Source organism: Rattus norvegicus, chromosome 14 (assembly GCF_021556685.1).
Source record: "Rattus norvegicus strain SHRSP/BbbUtx chromosome 14, alternate assembly SHRSP_T2T, whole genome shotgun sequence".
Lineage (NCBI taxonomy): Eukaryota > Metazoa > Chordata > Mammalia > Rodentia > Muridae > Rattus > Rattus norvegicus.
The window spans coordinates 4,502,365-4,526,232 of record NC_141547.1 but is presented as its reverse complement, the minus strand read 5'-3'; the positions used below and the strand labels follow the sequence as shown (position 1 = coordinate 4,526,232).

The window sequence follows — 23,868 nt, the reverse complement described above, 5'->3', positions numbered from 1 at the left end:
TCTGGAGTATTCATTAGAGACCAGGTGTGAGAGCCAAACCCGGGAGAGCAACTCTGAAACAGACCCAAGGGCCTCAGCCCGAACTCAGAAGGACCGGAAGTGATCACCGTGTATCAGGTCCTGATTCTGTGGCCTTCTGCTGTCTGACCTTGTTAATCACTTCCAGAGTCCACTACCATAGAGTAGAAAAATGGAGTAATCACCTTGCCAGCTTTCATCACTAGAGCCTGTGCAGGAAGTGGAAAACACAATCCAGAAAGTCTACCGATGAGTGCTTGTGTGTCAAGAGTTCCCTGCCTGCTATTGTGCCCTTCCACTCCTCACTGGCATCAGTAGAAAAGCTCACTGAGAATGCAGTAGACTCGCATTCACTTTTTATAATAATGGCTTTTTTATAAAATGAAGTGGTAGTTGCAGCTGTTAAGTACGAGGACTGGGGTAGATTCTTAGGTTGGAGTTCAGCTCAATTCTCCCAATTATGTGGAAATAGGCATATTATGAAAAATGTGCTTATTCTATCTGGGAATTTATTGCATGGTATCCAGGAGAGACACGGTTAGGTGTTGCTGACATGACATTTAGTCTACACTCTGAGTCTCTTGTCTTCCTATCCTTTTCTTCTCTCTTCGTTTTTAAAGCAATGTTCAGTGATCCACCTCATTGCCTTGGGAACACAAGAACATGGCAAACCAGACAGCAGCAGACGTGAAGAAGGGAGAAGAGGGTAGAACTGAACGACAGTGAGACAGAAAAAAATACAATAATGTCATCAAACAATAAATGAAGAGAGAAGCCAGATCGGTGAACTGTTAGCAAACTAGCAAAGAAAAATGCACACCGACAGTAGACATATTACATCAGATACCAACAAAGTTCAGAAATTCATAAGGATATACCTGAAAATCTTATGTTCTAGATTCCAAGTAGAGGGCAGAAGCAGTCTTTCTAGCCCAGGCTACAACTTCCTATGTAGCACAGGCTGTCCTTCAACTTGGAAACCTTGGGCCTCAGGCTATGAGTCCTGAGATTATAGGTGTGTATTCTTACCCTTCATCCCAGAAGTGCTCTCAATGCACTGTTAAAAAAAAAAAAAAAAAAAAAAAAAAAAAAAAAAAAAAACCTCTGAATTTCACAATTACAAATGTGTCACATGGTAAATGTATCTTGCATTCTGTGACATTGGTGTTTCCCTCCCTCCCTCACTGAACCTGAGGAATGAACTGGAGAATTTCTGACAGACAGAATGCTGGCCAGTAGCCCCAGGGACCCTCATGCCTCTCCTTCCCATTGGCAGGCTTTTCCCTGGGTGCTGGGATCTGAACTCAGGACCTTATGCTTAGAAGTCAGTCCACTGCCCTGTCCTCTTCCCACTTTCTGTGTTGGACTCCAGTAAAAGGTAATCCTAACGAAAGCTATTTAAAATGTTTATTCTTTGAGAATTTCAAGAATTTAATACATAGGATGGATTAACCACAGTCAGCCTCACTTAATCTCCACTGCTGCCTTCCCACAGGATTCCCCTCAGAGTCCTCTCCCAACTGCAGCTTCCTCCTCCTTTTCTCTCTCCCTCCCTCCTCTCTCCCTCCTCCCCCTCCCCCTTTCCTCTCCTTCAGTAACCCCTGGAGTCCAGTCAGAGCTGCCCATACACTCCTCAGTGTAAAAACCTCCCCTGGTCAGTCAACACACCAAGGACTACTCTCCTGAAGAAAACTGACTGACTTTTCCTCCCCTGGCAGTCACCAACTGTCTACAGTTCCTCAGCTAGAGGTGTGTGTTGCTGGGGAGGGGCAGCGGGGGTGGGGCGGGGAGGATATGCTTCTTCCTCCCTAATCCAGGCTAGAAAGTTAAAACTGGTTGGGTAGTGAAATTCACTCTTCAACCTTTAACTTTAACGGGTCTATGATGCGTCCGTTACTGTACACAGAGCACCGTCTGACCCAGGTTAACAGTCCAAGTGCAATCACTCCGTCTTTTTGTTCTTTTGGAGATAAAAGTTCAATGTTTAGCCAAGGCACACAAACCCAATCCTCCTGCCTTAGCCTCTCAGTTACAAAGATTACAACTGTGAACAATTGTTCTCTTGAATTATAAAAAGAAACTACAAACGAAATTATATTACCAACCTTCGCGCCCAAGGAAACAAATCCCCTGCAGTCGTGACCCCATGTTTGTCTCTTTCTGCTTTATGCTCATGTTCACTTTCGGATTGCTACCCCGCCGCCAATTCAGTTAATAAGAGAAAAAAAGGCACTTTTACTTTTCTTTCCCCCTCTTCATCCAGACGTCAGATCCTCAACATCCAGCACTGATTCGTCCCTGATCTAGGGCATAGTGCAGACTGCCCAGCTCTCTCAGTCTTGCTGACCCCGTGGAGCCCCAACCACTTAGCGCACAAGAACCCTGACTCCCCACCCCGTGGTGTGCAGCCTCCAAGCCTCACTTCCTGCTCCGCCCAGGCAGGTCTTCACTTTCCTTCCCTGGCAGCCTCTAGGAAGAAGCAAGGGACTCTGTCGGAGGCTTCGGGTCCTTGAGCCGCTGGGTGAGTCCTCTTTCCCTGCATCTGCCTGCAGTGAGTGCGGGAGAGCAGGGCTGGCTTTATTATTTCAGAGTTAACATTAGACACCTCTCCAATTTACAGTGCACAGTCTGTACCTTTCCGGGTACATTCAGAGGTGCGCAAGCATGTTTCCAGCACCGAGGCTGCTTATTTAAACCGGGAGTTGCTTTTCCGCGGGGTTTCTGGGACTTTTCAGGGTGTGGGGGAGGGGCGGGGCTGAACGCTGTGTGGAGGGAGATCATAGGGAAACTTGTAAAGTCAGTTCTTTTCTCCCAAGCTGTTGAGGCACAGCCTCTTCTGCGTTTCTGTCAGTTGTGTGTGTATTCCAGGGTAGATGGCCCTTCAGCTTTCTGGCGATTACAAAGGCATGGGGCTGTAGATAAAACTCATGGGCTGTAAGGCAGATGATCAGCCTTGTGTAGACAGCACTTTTACCTGCAGAGCTGTCTTGCTGCATTCTGGATGGTACTCAGAGTCTTTTTCTTCACAAGTGCTTCAGATGATCAAGTCCAGAGCCTTGCATACGCCAGGCAAGCGCTCTGCCAGTCCCGAGGGATTTTAAATATCGAAGCATCTCATCTACTTATAGGGTAATTTGACTCCTTCCTTTCCGGTTTGTATCTCTTTTGTATTTTTCTCTTGACTTACGGCTCTGAGGACTCAAGTCTGTTTTAGATAATACCTGATGGAAAGATCACCCTCGGCCCCATGTGGATGTTAGAGGAAGTAATTTCACTCATTCCCTATCGAGTGTAATGATAGGATTCTCGCATTAGCCTTGATTATCTGAGGTGTGAGCTTTCTCTTCCTGGTGTGTTCATGGCTTTAATCAAGAATGAGTTCGGGCTTTCAAAGTCTCCATCTATTGAGAATGACGTCATTCTATCCTTGACCGTGTTCCGTGCTGAATCGCTTTTTTTTTTAAATTGGCTTTTTTGCAAAGCACACATACTGTCAAGTGTCATGTGCTTTCTTTTCCTCTTGACTTTTAGTCCAATTCCTCATGATCAGATGGGACACCAGAAATTACCTTTTGACTTGTGAGATGTGGCGATGGAGTGTTCCCATTATTAGTACGTGGTCGTCTGCGTTTGGCCTGACTTTGGCTGGATGTCCGCTTGGCTGGGTCCGAACACTGCTGCTCCTGCTTGCTTTGGAGTCTTTGCTGAAAACTCCCGTTTCTGCCTTTCACTTTCAGTCTTGGTATGCCTCTGCCAGTTCCGTGAGTTCCTGCTGCAATCAGTGATTGCTTACTGATTTTTGCTTTTCAATTCTATTTACGTTTGAGTCAGGGTTAAAATCTGTGATGAATGAAATCTTAGAAATTGAAGGGGCTTCTTCCCTCTTTGCATTTTCTGCCTCTGCTTCTTTTTTTTTTTTTTTCTTCTTGCTTAGAAGTTTGCTGACTCAATGTTAGTTTGCTCTCTATTGCTGTGGTAAAAACATCACGATGAAAAGCAACTTGGGGAGTTGAACGTTGATTTGGCTTAACCCTTCCACATCACAGTCCATCCCTGAGACACACCTAGGCAGGAACTCGGGCAGGGACTGAATCAGAGACCATGGAGGAATAAGCCTTACTAGTTGTTCCTCATGGCTTGCTCAGCCTGCTTTCTTTTTTTTTTTTTTTTTTTTTTGGTTCTTTTTTTTTCGGAGCTGGGGACTAAACCCAGGGCCTTGCGCTTCCAAGGCAAGCGCTCTACCACTGAGCTAAATCCCCAACCCCTCAGCCTGCTTTCTTAAACACTCCAGGACCCCAGAGTGGGCTGGGCCCTCCCACATCAATCATCCATCAAAAAACGCCCCAACAGCCTTGCCAACCTGATGGGTACGATTGCTCACCTGAGGTCTCTTCTTCCCAGGTGACTCCAGTGTGCGTCACGTGGATGAAAAGCTCACCAGCGCTTACCGAGTTACTACTGTTGGTTCCTTAGAACTCAAGATTTATTTCTCCTGCACTCTTGATTGTCGCTTTGTGTCTTCTTCCTTGTGTTTAGAATTTTCCTGTACGTACCTTCTTCAGTGCTGGCTCAGTGGTCACACATTGCATTAGTCACACCCATCCTGAAGGTCTTTATAAAGGACACTTTTGTGTGTAGCCACCATGTTGGCTCTCAGTTATTTTCTGAGTGCTCAGAGTGCATCCTTCCATGCTCTGGCCTCAGGGATTTCTATCAAGGAATGCACTGTTGTTCTCAATGGTTTGCCAGTCGGGTACTTTGTAAGTACCTTGGCTCCTCTGTGTTGTAACCGGCAGCATTCTTCTCTTGCTCTGCATCCTTGAGATTTTGCCTAGAGTGTGATATCGTGCAAGACTTTTTCTGGTAACCGTTCAGTTCCACTGACTATGCCATGTCCCCAAATTAAACACATATGCACAAACATACATACACACACATACACACACACACACACACACACATGCACACACACACACTCATGCACAGTCACACACATGCATGTGCACAAATACACATATGCACGCACACAGAGATAGACAGACAGACAGATCAACCCACAGACAGACAGCAACAGGAGATGTGGTAATGGTGGTCATTATTTTTCTCTAAACTTCCTCTTCCTCTAAACTTATAATGTGTCATAATATGCTTTTGACATAACACAAATCTGCCCCCTTATCTGTCTCTTTCTGTATTAATTACAGATAACTTTTATCTTTAGCTCAATTTGCTCATTTATTTCTTAGGAACATGGTGTCTAAGGGGGGTCTACGTACTCAGTCATGTCTGCTTCTCGTCTGGGTCCTCGGGTAATCACGGAGCTGTGCACTGTTCATGAGGAAGGAGTCTACCTATGGCAGCACAGTTGAAAGCCATCAGTGAGCGTGAGGACCTGTGTCATGACTGTGTTTGTCTGGACCTTCAACTTGCTATTGCTTTTCCTTCCACAGGAAGGAAGAACCTCTCAAGATGTCTTCCAGTAACGACCCCACTGTAATACCAATGACAGAAAGACGTCACAGTGACCTTCCCGAAACAAACACCAGTGACCCGGAGACACTGACTGGAGAGGCTGTGTTGAGTTTTCACAACATCAGCTACAAAGAAACAGTGCAGAGCGGATTTCCACTTCGTCAGCAGACAAGTGTGATGGAAAGTCTGTCGAGCATCAGGTACGTCCGTGAGATAAAGACAACACTGTATTGAATAATGTTCTCAGGAAACACAGACTACCTCTCTATAAATAAGCTGTGTGTGTGTGTGTGTGTGTGTGTGTGTGTGTGTGTGTGTGTGTGTGTAGGTATGTGGATGCTGGTGTGTGTGGATGTGTGTTATTTGTGTGTGTGTGTGTATATGCATGTGAATAATGTATGTCTGCATATATGGATGTATATGTGTGTGTGCGTACACACAGATACAGATGTGCAGATGCTATTACACATCCTTGACCTAAATCTTCAGAGGACAGCCTTGTGCATTGATCTTCACCTTTACCTTGTTGGACACAGAGTCTCTGATTGCTCACTGCTGTGTATGCTGGGCTAGCACCTTGCAAGCTTCTGGGGATTCTCCTGTCTCTGTCTCCTCTCTTAACAGAGCACTGGACTTAGAGATACCCACTACTGCGTCCAACTTTATGTTAGTTCTGGTGGCTTAACTTAGGTGCTTACCCCATCAATCCAGCCTCTCCTTGTTCTACCTACAGACAGGTTCATGACCGCAGTGAATTTAATGGGGGTGGACACTAAAGAGCAACATTAATGGATTAGTGACACATGAAGTTGGTTCTTTGGAAATACAAATAAACTTGACAAACCCTAGACATAGTGCCAAAAGGGAACATAATAAATGATTTCAATTCAATAAAATTAGGGATGAAAAAGTAATACTGAAGACAGACTGTTAAAATCAAGGCATGATGAAGGAAATTTAGACTCTAGAAATTTGAAAGTCTAAAAGAACTGTGTACATTTGTATGCACACTGTCCTCCCAAAACTGAAGGGTGAGTTTCCAGCCTGCTGACTGGGTCAATCACAGGTGATGAGATGGGAGCAATGAGGGAAGTCCAGACAGCAGACAGACAGGGCCTGATGTATCTGCTCAAAGTTCACAGAGAGCTAGAAAGAAGACAAGCAATGTGGAAACACAGAGTTCCACAAAGCAGAGAGAGCAGCCGGTAACAATTCCTAAGGCGAGCATGCGTACCAAGGTTCCCCAGCTCAGTCTGCACACCCTGTGTCTCCCACACCCAACCCTACGCTCTGTACTTGGGCTCTGGTCATTCCTGCTCCTCTGCCTACAACTACCACCATTTCTTACTGAGAAGGACATGGACAGAGCAAAGGGTTGACACATTATCTGAATGTGAAAGGACGAGTGGGAAGGGAACTGAGCTTCTGTAAGAATGTGCCCTTCTCAGTCTGAATCTTCACTACACTGAAGCAATCAATCAGTGTTCTGAGACTGATTTATGCTTGTGCTTTGTCTCTGCATTAATAAGGAATGCCCTAGCTCCGAGCGATGGATTTCCATCCTAAACAGCGTATTCTAATTTAAGTGTCAGAGAAGGAAGGCATCATTTTGTGGGAGGTAGATCTTTGCTTTCTATTTGATTCAGGTGTTTTTCTTGAGTGTTGATCCTGGCAAAGCTTTCCTATCCCCTGCAGTGCTTCTGTCTAGTCTTTGGATTTCTTCTGAAGGCATATCGATTTTGGTTCTACTCCATTTTAATAGCAACGACAGAGCTTCCCATACCCTAAGAATCGTTGGCTTCTCATGTAGAGGTTCACTGAGTCGCAAGCAGGGTTGTGAAGACAGTGACTATCACACATTAGCAGGAAGCTGTCACAACCGTGACACGTAAAGGCTGTGTGTGCAATGGAGTCTTCATGAGAACTGGCTACGTCCTTCAAAGAACGTTCATCTTGGCTATATGGCATTTCAAAGAAGACAAATGGTTTAAATAATAAACAAAGGGGATTCTGTGGTATCTGAGACATTTTCTGATGAGTTCCCACTAGCCGCTGACATCTTTCTAAATCATAGACCTCTATTAACATTTAAAAATTATCAGTTTGTGCTTATGTTCTGTCTACAATTCCATCCAAATTCAATGAGCGCTTTCAATGTAGACCCTAAGCTAATTTCACTTCTTTAAAACAGAAAAATAAACCAGTATGACTTTGTGTTTGCAGTGGGATCATGGGACCAGGCCTCAATGCCATAATGGGACCTCAGGATGGGAGCAGATCTCTGTGAGTATAACTGAAAGCACAGCAAGCCCTCTGTGTGCAGTTCACGTGCTCTAAACCAGTCACCTTCATGGGTGTTATTTAAGTGTTGTCACTGCAGCTAGGCTGGTCCTATGTGCTGTGATGTGCAGGAGGGATGTGTCTCATTTTCCACAATGAACTTTAGGAATAGGAAATGGTACAGTGATTGGCACATGGTGTTGATACCTGTTATTATTTCATGAGGTGGGGGGATAGGCCTGAAATAGAAAGATGTAGCAGACGTTTTGGGAGGGTAAGAGAACATCTGCAGGCCTAACTCTCGAAACACAGCAGCACCTTACCTGGGTCAGTCTCTAAGGCCAGATAGCAGGGAGGGGCAGTTATGTAAATCGTGTCTTGCATTCACAATTCTGAGCTGAATTACAGCCCTTGATGAAGAGAAAAGTGCACATGTGGGACTTCAGTTAAACTGTTGACTTGTTCATTATATTATGTTTCCGTTTTGCTTGACATGCAGAGTTTTAATTTTGAGCCTCTAAAGGATGCTGTGGCTTTCATTGAAGAAAATAAACTACACACTATAATTAACCCTTTGTAGGTTATTAGATGTCTTAGCTGCAAGGAGACATCCAAGTGGATTATCAGGAGATATTTTGGTAAACGGTAAACCTCGACCTGCTAATTTCAAATGTACATCTGGTTATGTACCACATGTAAGTGTTGGTGGGTTACAATTTTAGACCTCTTCTGCTTGGGTATGGGCAGGTGCTCAGCTTATAGGCTTGTGTCTTTCCAGTTAAGTCTATAACATACTCATAGGCCCCACTTTTTCCATGCCAACACTTTATAGTCATTCATTAACCTGAGTCTGACATCTGTGGCACACTGTTAGTAAGAACAGCCATGACTTACTCTAGAGGGCCACTGTTGTCTACCTGTGTTCTTCCTCCAGCTTTCTACACTCCTAGAAGATGTCTTCTGCAAATAACTGCACGCAGCAGTTACCAAATTCCTGTCCTCTTCTTGGGAGGCAAATGGGAGGGGGAAGAAAACATTTGGTCCAGGCTCTGAGCTTGGGATTAGTGAAATTGAAAGTTTAAGTGCAGCATTACACTGGGTGTGGTGTTTGTGTGGCCTAGGTTACATTTGTTAGAGTCTTAGTGGTAACTATATCTAATTAGAATTCCATTTGCCCTTAAGAATGATGTGGTGTTGGGCACAGTGACCGTGAGAGACAATTTAGAGTTCTCAGCAGCTCTCCGTCTTCCAATGACTATAACAAGAGATGAAAAAAGAAGGAGGATCAATGAGGTGCTTGAACTTCTTCATCTGGATGAAAAACAAAATACCAAGGTAACATGAGGAAAATATCTTGAAAGATACAGAGAGGGGGGAGGGGCAAAGGGAGGGGAAGGGGAAGAAGAGGAGAAGGGGAGAGAGACAGAGAGAGAGGGGGGAGGGAGGGAGGGGGGAGGGAGGGAGAGAATCAGTGTGTGGATAACATGACCCTCCACAAGGTGTTTCCTGTAGTTCTGTGGTCAAGGGTGACCACTTTCTCTGTTCATGAGTAAGTGACTGGGTACATGAAGTTAAGGTGGAAATTACACTGTGAAGCCTTCTAAACAATGGGTGAACCTGGGAATGGAGAGCAAACCAGCAGGGAAATGTGCTCCTCACATGGCCATTTCAAGTCTTCCTTACGTGACCCCTCTACCCTTAGTGTTACACTCATGACTCATTTGAGAATTTGATGAGTTCTGTTTTCTGTTCATCTTCCCTTCCTCTGGAGCAGTGGTTCTCATCCTCCCTAATGCTGTGACCCTTTAATACAGTTCCTCATTCCTGGTCACTCACGAGCACAAAATCATTTTGGTGCTACCTCATAACTGTAATTTTGCTGCCGTTGGGAATCCTAATGAAAATGTCTGATCTGTGACCCCTAAGGGGGTCATGGCCCACCGGTTGAGAAGACCTTCGTTCCCTGGTTGTTTCAAATGTATTTCTGGAACTGACCTCTGGTGTGAGACTGAGGACTCTGGCTCTGTGCTTCATCTACCTTAACTTTCCTTCCAGGATTGAACTCGGTCTCTAGCATCTTCTTCTAACATGTTTAAGGCTTGTTATTTTTGTAGCCTCTTGTTTTGTGTTTTTATCTCATCCTGTCTGGAATGGTTAGTTCAGACTGTTGAATAGACACAATCCACAATCACTTGGAATCACCTAGAAAATGAGGAATACTCTAGTCGTGTGGACATTTCCACAGGTGCTTGTCTTTATAAGGAAATCCATGAGGAGAGACTCAGCCCACTGCAGCAGCACTGTTCTCTGGGCTTGGGTCCTGGGTGACAGAAGAAGGGAGTAGGTGAGCCGGGCACTGGCAGGCAGGCAGGCATGCATTCTCTCTGTGCTCTGGACTGCACGTAACCAGCTGAATCAGGTTCCTGCCTTGCCATCCCTGCAATGATTGACTGAACTCCTGAACTGTGCTCTGAAATAACCCTTCATCTCCATGTATACATTCTCACCACAATATTTCATCTCAGCCACTGGATGGAAAACTAGGATATTCTCTTGCCCTTGCTCCCCGATGCCCTATCTTCTGACAGCATTTACTCCCAGGTCTTAGGTTTCAGAGCTGCAGCCTTGGTCAAGAGCAACAGCGCATGGACCACTTGCCTTCTGTGGAAGCTCATGCAGGGCCGGGAAGACAATAGATGAGTGGTGAGCTTCACGGCCACCGTGTAATGGATAACATGTTTCTTTTCTTTTTAAAAACATTTATTTGACGTATATGTGTATGCTGTAGCTGTCTTCAGACACACCAGAAGTGGGCATTAAGCCATTACAGGTGGTTGTAAGCCACGCTGTGGCTGCTGCGAATTGAGCTCAGGACCTCATACTCTTTCTGATGTGTCATCTCTCTAGCTCCAGTAGCTTGTTTCTTACTGACATATTAAAAGGAATATTACATAGCACCTCACTTTGGATACTGAATTATTCTGCATCCTTTAAAAAACAAGGTTTACTTACCTTAACAATTCCATTCTTAACTATCCAAATGGACGCATCCTTGGCATCCTCAGCTGTCAGATCTACAACCCTTAGCCATCCCCAAATGTCCTTTCATTGCCAATAGAACCTGATCAGGAACTTTCTTATATGCTTCAAGTTTTGAAATATCGGGTTGTTTCCCTCTTCTTGGGTCCCCAAACCCTTCCTGCCCCTCACTGTTAAACTGATTCATTGAGAAGATCATATGCAGATGTTTGGTGAGTGGACACTTGGTGCTATGGATGAAAATGGCTTTCTAGAATTTAATTCTCATGGTTTAACTCCTGCGCTGGCCCTTTCTTAGAACAGCAAGTAGAATGGCACAGGATACTTCTCTTCAGTGTTATATAAGACACTTGTTTTGGTGGGAAGAATGGCTCTCACAAAGGCTGCCATCCATCACATTTTCTTTCCTCCTGAGTTATAGGAACTTGTTTGCTTTGGCCCCTTCTATAACTTGGTTTTATATTTTCAATGAGGTGCTTCATTTTGCTGTGTTTTAAACAATAAGTAGTCATTGCCCTACGTTGCTTACTTGTTTCTTTAGTGACAACACATAAAAATATTTATTAACTTTTTGAAGGCCATGAAATATAAAAGATTTCAAGAATTTAATAATATAACTTTTAAATGATAACTTTGAATAATGGTGTGTGTTACTGTGTGCATTTATGTGTAGGAATGTGTGTGTGCGTGTGTGTGTGATGTGTGCACGTAGGTGTGAGTGTGGGTGTGCATATATATGTATGTGTATGAATGTGAATATGTGTGCATATGTGAGTGTGTGTGTGTGATCATGTTTGTGTCACTGCCTGCGTGCCATAGCACACACAGGGATGCCATAGGTCCCTTTTCAAGGGTCCATTCCCACCTTTTATGGAGTATGCAGGCAGGGGCTGTCTTCTGCTGGTGCTATACCTGCATGGCTTACGCTTCTCTCCTCTCACTGTAATTACATTCTGATGGGGTATGGATGCATGACACTGCATGTAGCTTTAGATGCGAGTTCCAGGGATGGAACCCACGCTTGAGGCTTGCGTGGCTTTTCCCTGCTAAACCTCCTCAGCCATCGTAAGACTTCCATGTGAGAAATGTAGAGGAAACACGTAGGCCCTGCATGATTGTTATATAATCAGCACAGTGGTATAATTTCTAACTCCAGCCTTTGGGCTTCTGAGTGGGTAGTACTTTATCACACACTTGCTAACGCTATTTTTCACCTGAGCATTTTAAAAGAACATTAGGTAGTATCTTACTCCTGAGAACTTAATTTCATTTCATTCATCCAAGTAAGGACAGATGCTCATCTACAAAGTCTAAACTATCAAGAACAACAATGCCTTTATATCTTCAGCCTTGTTGTGCCCCCATTCTTCCTATCCCTCACCATTCTTTGTTGTATGTTATCAGTAGGGCTCAATCATGGTTTTGCTTGTTATGTTTAGAGAGTTTAAGCTTCAGAATTGTTCCCGATTTCTGTGTCCCCTCAACCTTCCTATGAACTCTCACCTTACACATTGACACTGACTGCTTAAAAAGACAGTTCCAGTTTGACCTGAGGAACGTCCCACCTTTTGGATTTGTCTACAGGGGTGAGACACGAATTCTTAGATGCTCTCCAGTGTAAATGATGTCACTTCACAAAGTCTTAAAGAAGTTGAAAATGTCCTAGGAAGGCAATGTGAACTTTCCACATAGTAATGTTTGCTAAAAGCAGTGTGTGTGTGTGTGTGTGTGTGTGTGTGTGTGTGTGTGTGTGTCTGTGTGTGTGTTGGGGTGTTGTTAAATGATTACTAGAGATATTTTATCTCCTTTCCCATCTTCCCCATTTCTTTCAACAGTGATCTCACTTTGCAGGTCTTTGCGTGTTATAATGCATCCTAGAACATGTGATTGATAATGATCAAATAGTCAGCGTAATTAACATAGCTTCACGTCAAGTGTGACCTGATTTCATTCTATTCTCTAGTTAGAAGAGAAACCTCCTTCTTCTCCCAGGTGCCCATATTTTGGCTCTTTGGAATAATGATTTAACACAATCTTTTATTGCTGGAACAAGCTGGTTTACCAAACGACAGTGACTATGTTCTTATTCATAATAATGACATTGGTGTTGTAGCCTAGATCCAAAGAACTCAGGAAAAGGACCAGTATAGCAGTGGAGCTGATCGCTGACCATCCCATTTTGTTCTTGGATGATCCCACCACTTACTTAGACTTTACAACTACGACTTATGTCATATCAGTCCTGAGAAGGTATGTGCCAAGGGGACATTAAGGTTTTATTTACTTAATGCCTGGTTGTGTGTGTGCATTTTTGGTTCAGGAGATGCAGAAGTAGATAACAGAACTCTTGTTTATTAGAGGGAAACTTCAACCGAGAAGAGACATCAAGAACACATTCTAGAGCATATGAAGGGTGGCTGTGGTGATGGTTGAGCACTGCTTTAAATAGCATGTCCCTAAACCCTCAAGCATGTGACTAGTGAGCTGGGGTTGTGGAGAGATCTGAAGAGAGTGATGGCTGCAGCGAAAGGAGGTTTTCTCTGAGGCAAAGAAACAGTTGAGAGCATATATCAGCAGCTTGACAGCACACCTAAAATCTCTAAAACAAAAAGAAACAAATAACACCCAGCAGGAGTAGACAGCAGGAGATAATCAAAGTCAGGGCTGAAATGAACCGAGTAGAAACAAAAAGAATTAAAAAAACAAAGAGCTGGTTCTTTGAGAAAATCAACAGGATAAATAAACCATTAGCCAGACTAACCAGAGGTCACACAGAGTGTGTCCAAATTAACAAAATCAGAAATGAAAAGGGAGACATAACAACAGAATCTGAGGAAATTTTAAAAAATCATGCCTGCTACTAAAGCCTATACTCAACAAAACTGGAAAATCTGGAGGAAATGGACAATTTCTAGACAGATACCAGGTACTAAAGTTAAATCAGGAACAAATAAACCATCTAAATAACTCCATAACTCCTAAAGATATAGAAGCAGTTATTAAAAGTCTCCCAACCATAAAGAGCCAGAACTAGATGGATTTAGTTCACAATTCTATCAGACCTTCATAGAAGACCTCATAGCAATACTGTCCAAACTATTCCACAAAATTGAAACAGATGGAGCACTACCAAATTCCTTCTATGAAGCCACAATTACTCTTATACTTAAACCACACAAAGACCCCACAAAGAAAGAGAACTTCAGACCAATTTCCCTTATGAATATCTACTCAAAAATACTCAATAAAATTCTTGCAAACAGAATCCGAGAACACACCAAAACGATCATCCATCATGATCAAGTAGGCTTAATCCTAGGGATGCAGGGATGGTTTAATATACAGAAAATCCATCAATGTAATCCATTGTATAAACAAACTCAAAGATAAAAACCACATGATTTCATTAGATGCTGAGAAAGCATTTCACAAAATTCAACATTCCTTCATGATAAAGGTCCTGGAAAGATCAGGAATTCAAGGCCCATACCTAAACACAGTAAAAGCCATATACAGCAAACTAGTAGCTAACATCTAACTAAATGGAGAAAAACTTGAAGCAATCCCACTAAAATCAGGGACTAGACAAGGCTGCCCACTCTCTCCCTACTTATTCAATATAGTACTCGACGCCCTAGGCAGAGCAATCAGACAACAAAAGGAGGTCAAAGAGATACAAATTGGAAGGGAAGAAATCAAAATATCACTATTTGCAGATGATATGATAGTATACTTTAGTGACCCCGAAGGTTCCACCAGAGAACTACTAAGCCAGATAAACAACTTCAGCAAAGTGTCTGGGTATAAAATTAATTTGAACAAATCAGTAGCCTTCCTCTACTCAAAGGATCAACAGGGTGAGAAAAATTAAGAAAACGACACCCTTCACAATAGTCCTAAATAATGTAAAATATTTTGGTGTTACTTTAACCAAGCAAGTGAAAGATCTGTATGACAAAAACGTCAAGTCTCCGAAGAAAGAAACTGAAGAAGATATCAGAATATGGAAAGATCTCCCAGGCTCTTGGATTGGCAGGATTAATATAGTAAAAATGGCCATTTTGCCAAAAGCAATCTACAAATTCAATGCCATCCCCAAAAAATTCCTACTGGATTCTTTATAGAGATAGAAAGAGCAATTTGCAAATTCATTTGGAATAACAAAAATCCCAGGATAGCAACAATTATATGCAACAATAAAAGAACTTCATCCCTGACCTCAAGCAGTTTTACAGAGCAATAGAGACAGGCAGATAGATCAGTGGAACGGAACTGAAGACCCAGAAGTGAACCCACACACCTGTGGTCACTTGATCTTTGACAAAGATGCTAAAACCATCCACTGGAAAAAAGACAGTATTTTCAACAAATCCTGCTGGTTCAACTGGAGATCAGCATGTAGGAGAATGCAAATTGATCCATTCTTATTGCCCTGGACAAAGTTAAACTCCAAGTGGATCGAGGACTTTGACATCAAACAAGATACAGTCAAACTAATAGAAGAAAAAGTGGGGAAGAGTATTGAACACGTGGACACTGGGGAAAATTTCCTGAACAAAATACCAATGGCTTATGCTCTAAGATCAAGAATGGACAAATGGGACCTTATAAAACTGCAAAGCTTCTGTAAGGCAAAGGACACTGTCATTAGGACAAAATGGCAACCAACAGATTCGGGAAAGATCTTTACCAATCCTACACTTGCTAGAGGGCTGATATCCAAAATATACACAGAATTCAAAAAGGTAGACTCCAGAGAGCCTAATACCCCTATTAATAATGGGGTACAGAGCTAAACAAAAAATTCTCAGCTGAGGAATGCGGAATGGCTGAGAAGCCCCTAAAGAAATGTTCAACATCTTTAGTCATAAGGGAAATGCAAATCAAAACAACCCTGAGATTCAACCTCACAGAAGTCAGAATGGCTAAGATCAAAAACTCAGGCAACAGCAGATACTGACAATGATGTGGAGAAAGAAGAACACTCCTCCATTGTTGGTGGGCTTGCAAACTGGTACAACCACTCTGGAAATCAGTCTGGAGGTTCCTCAGAAAATTGGACATTGAATTACCTGAGGACCAAGCTATACCTCTCCTAGGCATATACCCAAAAGATGCTCCAACATACAACAAAGACACACACCCCACTATGTTCATAGTAGCCTTATTTATAATAGCCAGAAGCTGCAAAGATCCCAGATGCCCTTCAACAGAGAAAGGGATTCAAAAAATATTATAAAACAATGACTTCATGAAATTCATAGGCAAATGGAATGAACTAGAAAATATCATCCTGAGTGAGGTAACCTAATCACGGAAAAACACACATAGTATGCACTCATCAATAAGTGGATATTAGCCCAAAAGCTCGAATTATCCACGATGCAAGCCACAGACCACAGGAAGCTCAAGAAGCAGGATGAGCAAAATGCGGATGCTTCTACTCCTTTATAAAAGGGAGACAAAAATATTCATAGGAGGAGATATGGAGGAAAAGTTTAGAGCAGAAACAGAAGGAATGTACATTCAGAGCCTGCCCCACATGTGGCCCATGTATATACAACCACCAAAACTAGATAAGATTGATGAAGCTAAAAAATGCATGCTGAAAAGATCAGATTTAGATCTCTCTTGAGATACACAACCAAAGCATGTCAAATACAGTCAATGCTAGCAGCAAAACACTGAACTGAGAGCAGGACCCCATTGGGGGAATTAAAGGAAGGATTGAAAGAGCTGAAAGGGCTTGCAACCCCATTAGAAAAACAATGCCAAGGAACCAGAGCTTCCAGGGACTAAGCTAATACCATAAGAGAATACATAGACTGACCCAGGGATCCAACTGCATATGTAGCAGAGAATAGCCTTGTTGGGGCACCAGTGGAAGGGAAGCCCTTGGTCTTACCAAGGTTGGAACCCCAGTGCCAGGGAATATCAGCGGTGGTGGTAAGGGAGGGTGGATGGAGGTGACCACCCTTATGGGTGAGGGGGAGAGGGAAGGAATAGGGGATTTATGGACAGGAAATCCGGAAGGGGAATAACATGTGAAATGTAAATAAAGAAATATATCCGATAAAAAAATTTTAAACTAAAAAAAAAAAAAAAAAAAAAAAAAAACAAAAAGAAAAATTCCACCTGAAATGGGAATAAAGAGTGTAAGTTCAGGAATGAAATATTCTGACGAGAATTTCAAGGTTCTGGTGTCCAGCGACTTATCATGTCTCCTTCTCTGAACTTAGGATGTCGATGAAGGGAAAGACAATCATCTTCTCCATCAATCAGCCTCAGTACTCCATCTTCAGATTCTTTGATAGCCTCACCTTAGTGGCTTCAGGAAAACTCATGTTTCATGGACCTGCACGGGACGCTCTGGAGTACTTCACATCTGCGGGTATGGTCGCCTGTTGCTGTGAGAGCTCCTCCATTCACAGGACCTGCAAAGAGAACAGGGGGTATCAGGGATGCTGTTTGACTTACAGTTGCAGACTTACTGAGTGTGGGTTCCACTTTAAATACCGGTGGTTAATTTGGCGACAGGATGTTTTGTTAATTTAATAGTCTGGCTTGTTGTTCAGGTCTCTTCTTTGGCGGAAGGGCCGGTTATCCACCATTTGAGCAGCTTGGGAAAGGCCGGTATCACAGTCTTCCTGTTCACACAGTAGATGGTGGTTGTCAGTTTCCCCTAGTGCGTGACCCACCTCTGAGGTGCTGCTGAGTTGTTACTAACTTAGTGGTGACTTTGTAGTTGGGGTTCAGGCCTTGCTTGGGGACTATAGAAACTTAAGTCTGACTTCCTGTTTTTGCTCTGCTTGTTTTCTACAGAGTCAGATTGTATGGTGAGGTTTTTTTTCAAAGGTTCAGGCATTTAGCTTTCTCTTTTAGAAGCATGAATGCAGTTGTGGAGGCTTCTCTGCCTCCTAGAGGACAGGCTTAGCTTTTTACTTTCCAGCACTCTTTATTTGCTATCAGTTAATCATTGTCATTGAAAATGTACAAGGCTGGTGAGTCTGTGGAGTCCCATAAAATTTCAGGCTGAGTTCAAATGTTTCACAGGAAGACTTTGCATGTATATCATACACATAAACATATATGTTATCTATATATTAGACAGGAAAGAGAGATTGCTGAAATATTGTATGAATTTCCATATGAATTATATATGGAAAAATAAATTAGTGAAGGGGAACAGGAAGAGGAGGAAGACATTAGACTGTGCCCTCCCTCCACTTCCCCACTCTCTGAGGGAGTGTCCTCAGGCTGTGTTCTTTGACTGCATTCTTTGTAGGTTACCCTGCAGACTTCTTCCTGGACGTCATTAATGGAGGTTTGTGTGACACAGAGGAAGATGGCCATGAAGGTTTGTGAATCTCCTAGAGTCGCACAAGTTTGCCTACCTGATTTCATTTAAACACAACAAGGGTTCATTGGAATATAGCTTTTTATGTTAATTAAAATTAGCTGATAGACTTTGCTGTTGGTCAGTGCTGGGTGTGTTTGATATTATTTATGAAGGAACATTTCTGTGACATTGTCATCAGTCATGACATCCGTTAGAAAGTCAATGCACTCATTGCTTTGCATATTATTCTTTTACTGCCTTAGATTAGGTTTGCTTAGGTGGCCAGGCCGGCCTCGCAAATGTGCTCTTTCTGCCTCACCTCCCAAGTACAGGAATTACAAGGTTTAACAGCTTATCACAGAAAGTCACCTGAGAGGAAGAAACCTCAATTAAGAAAATGCCCTCATAAGGTTGGGCTATAGACAAGTCTGTAGAGTATTTTCTTAATTACTGATTGATTCAGATAGGCCTGACCCTATGAGTTGGCCCTGTAGCAGGTAAGCCAGCCTTAGGGCAAGAGAGTGGGAAAGCTGGCCCTGCCCCTCACCAGGGAAGTACAGTAGATCTGGCCAGGCTTAGGAAAGGGTGAGCCTGCCCTAAGGGTGGGAGAGCAGGAGAGCTGGTCTTGCCCCCTCTGGCTGCAGCACTCTAGAGAGTGGGCCTTGTATCTCACCTGGACACCACAGTAGAGCTAATTCTGGTGGCCTGGGGGGCTGGTGAGCTGGTTTTTAGGGCATGAGAGTGGGAGAAGTGGCCCTGTCTCTCGCTGGTTACAACACTGGGTGAGCTGGCTGTGGTAGTGCTCACCCTGGGGATGAAGATACCAGAGAGCTGGTGGGCTGAGCGCTCAGTTACCACAGAGGCCCAGACCCAGGGCCCACCCCAACCTCTGCTCCATCGTTGACCTGCTGGAGCTTGTGAAAGGGCTGCTCTTGTAGATCCAAAACTACAGGATCTCCATGACACAGGGCAACAGCAAGAAATCTGAGAGAAGTCCCTGTAACAATTGATCACGCAGCAGAAGCCAGAGGCCTCAAAACAGACCAATGACTCATTGCAATGGACATTTGCAAGAGGGTGTTCTGTGTGACAAACTGTGACACATTGTAATTTAAGAAGGAAATTTGGCATTTTATACATTTGAATATACATTTGCATGTAGCAGAAAGCAGGCACCAGACCTCTGTATTAAGAAATGTAGATCTGTATGAGAATTCTTTGTTAAGAATTAGGGTCCAGAAGGGAAAAGGCCCTTCAGTTGCTGAATCCGTGGGATAATAAGAGTCATCAGGTCCGTTAGTGTATTAGTCATGGTCTTCTAGAGTCACAGGACCTAAGGAATGCTTCTGTATATCAAGGAAATTATTGTGATGACTTACAGTCTGTAGTCCAACTAACCCAACAATGGGCAGCTGTGAATGGGAAGTCCAAGAATCTTGTAGTTGCTCAGTCCCCACAAGGCTGGGTGTCTTAGCTGCTCTTCTCTAGAAGTTGAGTTCCAACAGATGTGCTGACCAGTAAGTGCAAGCAGTCAAAGAAGAGTGAGTCGTCCTTCTTCCAATGTCCTTACGTAGGTCTCCAGCAAAAGGTGTGGCCCAGATTAAGGTCTGTACCACCAGTCCTGGATCTAAAACCTACTTTGTCCTAGGCTGACCTTGAACTCAGAGATCTCTTTGCCTCAGTCTCCTGGGATCAAAGGCATGTACTTCCTTGCCTGAGCCTAAGCTTTTCATGGCCACTATGCCTCAAGATCTCCATGCCAAGATCACAGAAACCTGTGCCTTCCAGCCTCAAGATGGGGATCACAGTTGTGCCTTCCATTTCTGTTCATTCTAGATGTAATCAAATTGACAGACAGGAATAGCCATCACAGTTAGGGATGCTCTTCTAATTACCATAGCAATTGTTTCATTCTTACATTTTTGTGGGCTGAGGACCTAGGTCAGCCAGGAGAGTGCTCGCCTAGCAAGCACAAAGCATGGAGTTTGGTTCCCAGCCCTGCATAACTGGATATGAAGGTGCATGCCAGTAACCACAGCATTTGAAACAGAATCAGGCGGACCAGTAGAAGTTTAAGGTCACCTTTGACACATACAACTTCGAGAGAGGCCTAGGTTACATAAGACAGTCTCAAAGAAAAATCCATACCTAACGAATGTGAAAAGACAACATAAAATACAGTTAGGAATTCGACATGCTACTCAACAGAAAGATCGGTTAAATTACTTTCTGCTCTTTCTTGTCTTTGTCCACATTCATCACAAAGTTGGAAACTATGAAGAACTTTTTGAGAGACAATATCAAGCCACAAAAAAATTGGTCAATATGTATGCCCAGTCCCGCTTACACAGTGACACAAGAGCCAGACTGGATCAAATCTTGGGGCAACAGCAGCTGGACAGGAACTCAGCTGTGGAGACCACATGTGTCACCCCTTTCTGGCATCAACTCATGTGGATTACCTATCGATCATTCAAAAATATCTGGGGTTTTCTACTGGTCACTGCGGAACAGGTAATCTGATGAATTACTTTAAATGTATTGTGAAAAACTCAATTGGAAACAATTTGTGTCTGTGTCAGTGACTTCTGGGTCACACTTGCCTTCTGCTATTGTCCATGTGTTTGTTGTTCCACTGTTCTTGCTATGTAGAAATGTTCACTACAGCAAGGAGAACATGATTAACTTCATACTTATGGAAAAGGTGTATAGTGGTCGTTTTTCACTTAGAAGAACTATAATGGCTAATCCAAGTAGGACATTTGATTCAGCGGTTGCATGAAGTAATGAGAGGCACACTTGGGAGTTCCTCTCAGCTGTATTCTTTACTTCACCAGTGTATCCTCAAGTTCAAGTACAGGCGTGAGTAAAGTGAGTACAAAGGATTTTTCGAGGCGCAACCTTCCATGTGGGTAGGTGGATGGTAACTCCACAAACAGATAAAATTCAAAGCATGCCAGTTGAAAGAACGGACTTTAGAGAAAGTCTAAGTGGAGAAAGGGTGGGGATGGCCAGAGAAAGGGAGGGAAAGAAGAGTTGATCTGTGGCTGAAATCAGTCCGTGAGGAAACAATGCCATTGAACCCCTCTGAGAGGAGCCTGTGTGTCTACTGCCTGAGCGATGAGTCTGTTGTGGAGGGCTTATCTCTTCTTTAGGGGCTGGTGTTTGAGAGCAGTAGCTACTCAGAGACCAGTTTATACACAGTGCACCCAGACCTAACAAGACTCCTCCCTGTCAGCTGGGAACTGGGATGAGAGCACTCTCTGCTTTTCTTTAAACTGTGTCTCTGGCAATGGTCATCCTGCCTTAAAGTTTTTGGTATTGTAACATGAATCATGAATGTCACAGAAATGTAGTTCTCCCTGCTTACTTGGGCCAAAGCAAACTCATTTATATATTTCTTTCATGGTGACTGTGTCGATGATGATGGTTCTGTGGTGTTGTCTCTTGATTTCAGGGTCTTCACCATTAGAGGGTAAGCACTCTGCTGTGGGTCTGCATTTCCTTTCCTGTGCAATCATAATAGTCAGTTCACCTTGTTATGTCATGGGTTTTACTTTATTATCACACTTGTAGCTTTTGTTGAATACGGATGGCCAGTTGTTGGCCGTGATGAAACCCTACCTAGTTCTTAACACATCTACACTTTTCATATTTCAATGTTGCTGCCTTCTATGTGTGTATGTGAGAATGTTGTCATTCACATTATCCTGTCAGTTGCTTCAAACACATTGGTCTTTATATTTGCACTTAGATGTCATAAAAGGGGAATTCTTATATTGTATCTCGTTGGGAAAAAAGGATCTGATATGGTTTGAAAACAAGTGAGTATTTACACTCATCAAATTGCGTCAACACTTGTTGAACAATGAGGCATTGAAATGATGTAAGAAGTGAGTGTGTGTGTGTGTGAATGTATGTGAGTCAGTACGTGACTGTGAGAGTGTGTGAGTGTGTGTGTGTGAGTGTGTATGTGGCTGTGAGATTGTGTGAGTGTGTGTGAGTGTATGAGTGTGTGTGTGAGTGTGAGTGTGTGTGTGCACATCTTATCAAGGCTAGGAATTGAGGACTACATTTTTAGATTTGTATTTACTCATTTTGTATACGTGGTGGCATCTTATCTGCATGTATAACTGTGTCATTTGCATGCCAATGGAGGTTAGAAGAAGTTGTCAGGTCTTCTGGAACTTGAGTTTCAGGTGCTTGTGAGAAGTCTTTCGAGTGCTCTGCAAGAGCAGCAAATGTTCTTAACTGCTGGGCCAGACCTCCAAGCCCTGGATTTGGGTTTTCAGTTTAAGTTATCATATGTTTCATGAAAGAATATTTTCCTTTAGATTATAATTTCTTGTTTTTAAAAAGTAGCGAGATGAATAACAGAATATCTCAGATGAGTTGCAGCATCGTGTCACCTCACCCCTTAGCTAAGTGAAGCCTGTTTTAAAGCCATTTGACCCTCAGACCAGAAGCTGTGCAGCCTTTCTATGAGCTGTCTGCACAGAGTACATGGGGAGCTGAGGGTTAGCAGGAGAGGGGTGAGACTCATTGAACACAGGCCCCCTCTGCTGATGTGATGGAGCTGCCCTGACAGAGATGATGGAGAGCAGAAGCACTAGGTGCTGCAGAGCTAGCCGTGGGAATACATGCTGGCAGCTGTAATGCTCCCTGTTGCACAGGCACAGACTTCCCAGAGGTTCCACACGTGAGGACAAGCTCACCCCTGCTCAGCACACAAATGCACTGTTAGAAACTGTGTCACAAGTGGATTTTAATTTTATTATTTACCTTCACTCACCAGTCCCCCTGGGGTACAGGGAGAAACCTTCACTTTTCCAGAGTCTGTAATGTTAGGGCCTCAGATTGCAGGGCCCTCAACTTTTCACTTAACATGCTATCAGTCTATAAACATGCGTGTTTTGTATTCTCCCAGGAGTCTGGTCAAAATATGCTGTCAGATATGATTAGAAACAACGTATCTTAAAGTAATGGACAACGTGTTGAGTACTTTCTACTCCTAATGGAAACTTCCCTTTTTTCTCATTTTCTCTTTGATAGGTTGTTATGACAGTCACGCTGGCAGCAGTGATACTCTTCGCATCCCAGGTCCTGAGAAATGATTGTAATGAAGTCTGGACAAGGTAAGCAAATTTGGGTCCTGATTTTGAGACAGTGCTGTCATTTTTGTCAAGCTTATTTATATATCCACGGAGACTTGGAATTCGAGGCGAGTAGGCGTTCATTAGGTGGTCGGGTGTGCTGTACATTGAAGGCCGAGCGGGAGAGCTCATGTTTCCTGTATTTGTGTGTGGATCCTATACATACCATGCCATCGTTCACATTTTTAAATCCTCATCTTATATATTCCATCCCTGCCACATTTCCCTCCCTCCGCTCCCCCCAGTCTCTCGCCCTACCTCCTCTCTCTCCCAGACGCACCCCCATCTCTTCTCCAAAGAAAGAGCAGGCCTCCCAGTGACACCAACCAAACATGGAATAAAAAGCTTCAAGAAGACTTGTCATATACCCTCCTATCACGGCTAGATAAGGCAGCCCAAAAGGAGGGAACGGTTTTGGTGTATGTGACTCTAGCCACAATCTAAACATAAGGGCAATTCTTCACCTTCCTACATGGAGTCCCATAGTTCTGGGAGAAGACACACACACACACACACACACACACACACACACAGCAAAACAAATTACTCTCAATTCCTGGCAACCAC

The 23,868-nt window shown here is 43.4% G+C and overlaps 1 protein-coding gene, 1 long non-coding RNA gene and 1 pseudogene across 9 annotated transcripts in view; 1 reads left to right on the top strand and 2 right to left on the bottom strand.

Annotated features, from left to right (window-relative positions):
* Gbp6-ps3 (guanylate binding protein 6, pseudogene 3) overlaps nucleotides 1-23,868 on the bottom strand; it is a 186,684-nt pseudogene that overhangs the window by 108,987 nt on the left and 53,829 nt on the right. The gene's annotated exons all lie outside the window — the stretch shown is intronic.
* Nucleotides 514-2,410, bottom strand: LOC148001190 (uncharacterized). Its single transcript, XR_015637240.1, has 2 exons — nucleotides 2,124-2,410; nucleotides 514-1,075 (listed from the first exon to the last, which is right to left on the bottom strand). It is a non-coding gene; the product is annotated as an uncharacterized LOC148001190 (long non-coding RNA).
* The window catches only part of Abcg3l4 (ATP-binding cassette, subfamily G (WHITE), member 3-like 4), a 40,079-nt gene continuing 18,673 nt past the window's right edge, over nucleotides 2,463-23,868 (top strand). For 4 of the 7 annotated variants that reach the window (XR_015637233.1, XR_015637232.1, XM_087584640.1 and 1 more), the window contains exons 1-10: nucleotides 2,463-2,539; nucleotides 5,469-5,690; nucleotides 7,714-7,773; nucleotides 8,351-8,465; nucleotides 8,953-9,105; nucleotides 12,923-13,059; nucleotides 17,049-17,200; nucleotides 18,095-18,166; nucleotides 20,415-20,662; nucleotides 23,201-23,283. Coding sequence is in view for 4 of the 7 variants with exons in the window: in XM_087584640.1 (XP_087440766.1) it covers nucleotides 5,488-5,690; nucleotides 7,714-7,773; nucleotides 8,351-8,465; nucleotides 8,953-9,105; nucleotides 12,923-13,059; nucleotides 17,049-17,200; nucleotides 18,095-18,166; nucleotides 20,415-20,662; nucleotides 23,201-23,283 (1,223 nt within the window). In the remaining 3 variants the exon portion in view is untranslated. The remainder of the gene's footprint in view (nucleotides 2,540-5,468; nucleotides 5,691-7,713; nucleotides 7,774-8,350; nucleotides 8,466-8,952; nucleotides 9,106-12,922; nucleotides 13,060-17,048; nucleotides 17,201-18,094; nucleotides 18,167-20,414; nucleotides 20,663-23,200; nucleotides 23,284-23,868) is intronic. The other 3 variants (XR_015637234.1, XM_087584643.1, XM_087584644.1) reach the window with 1 other exon arrangement.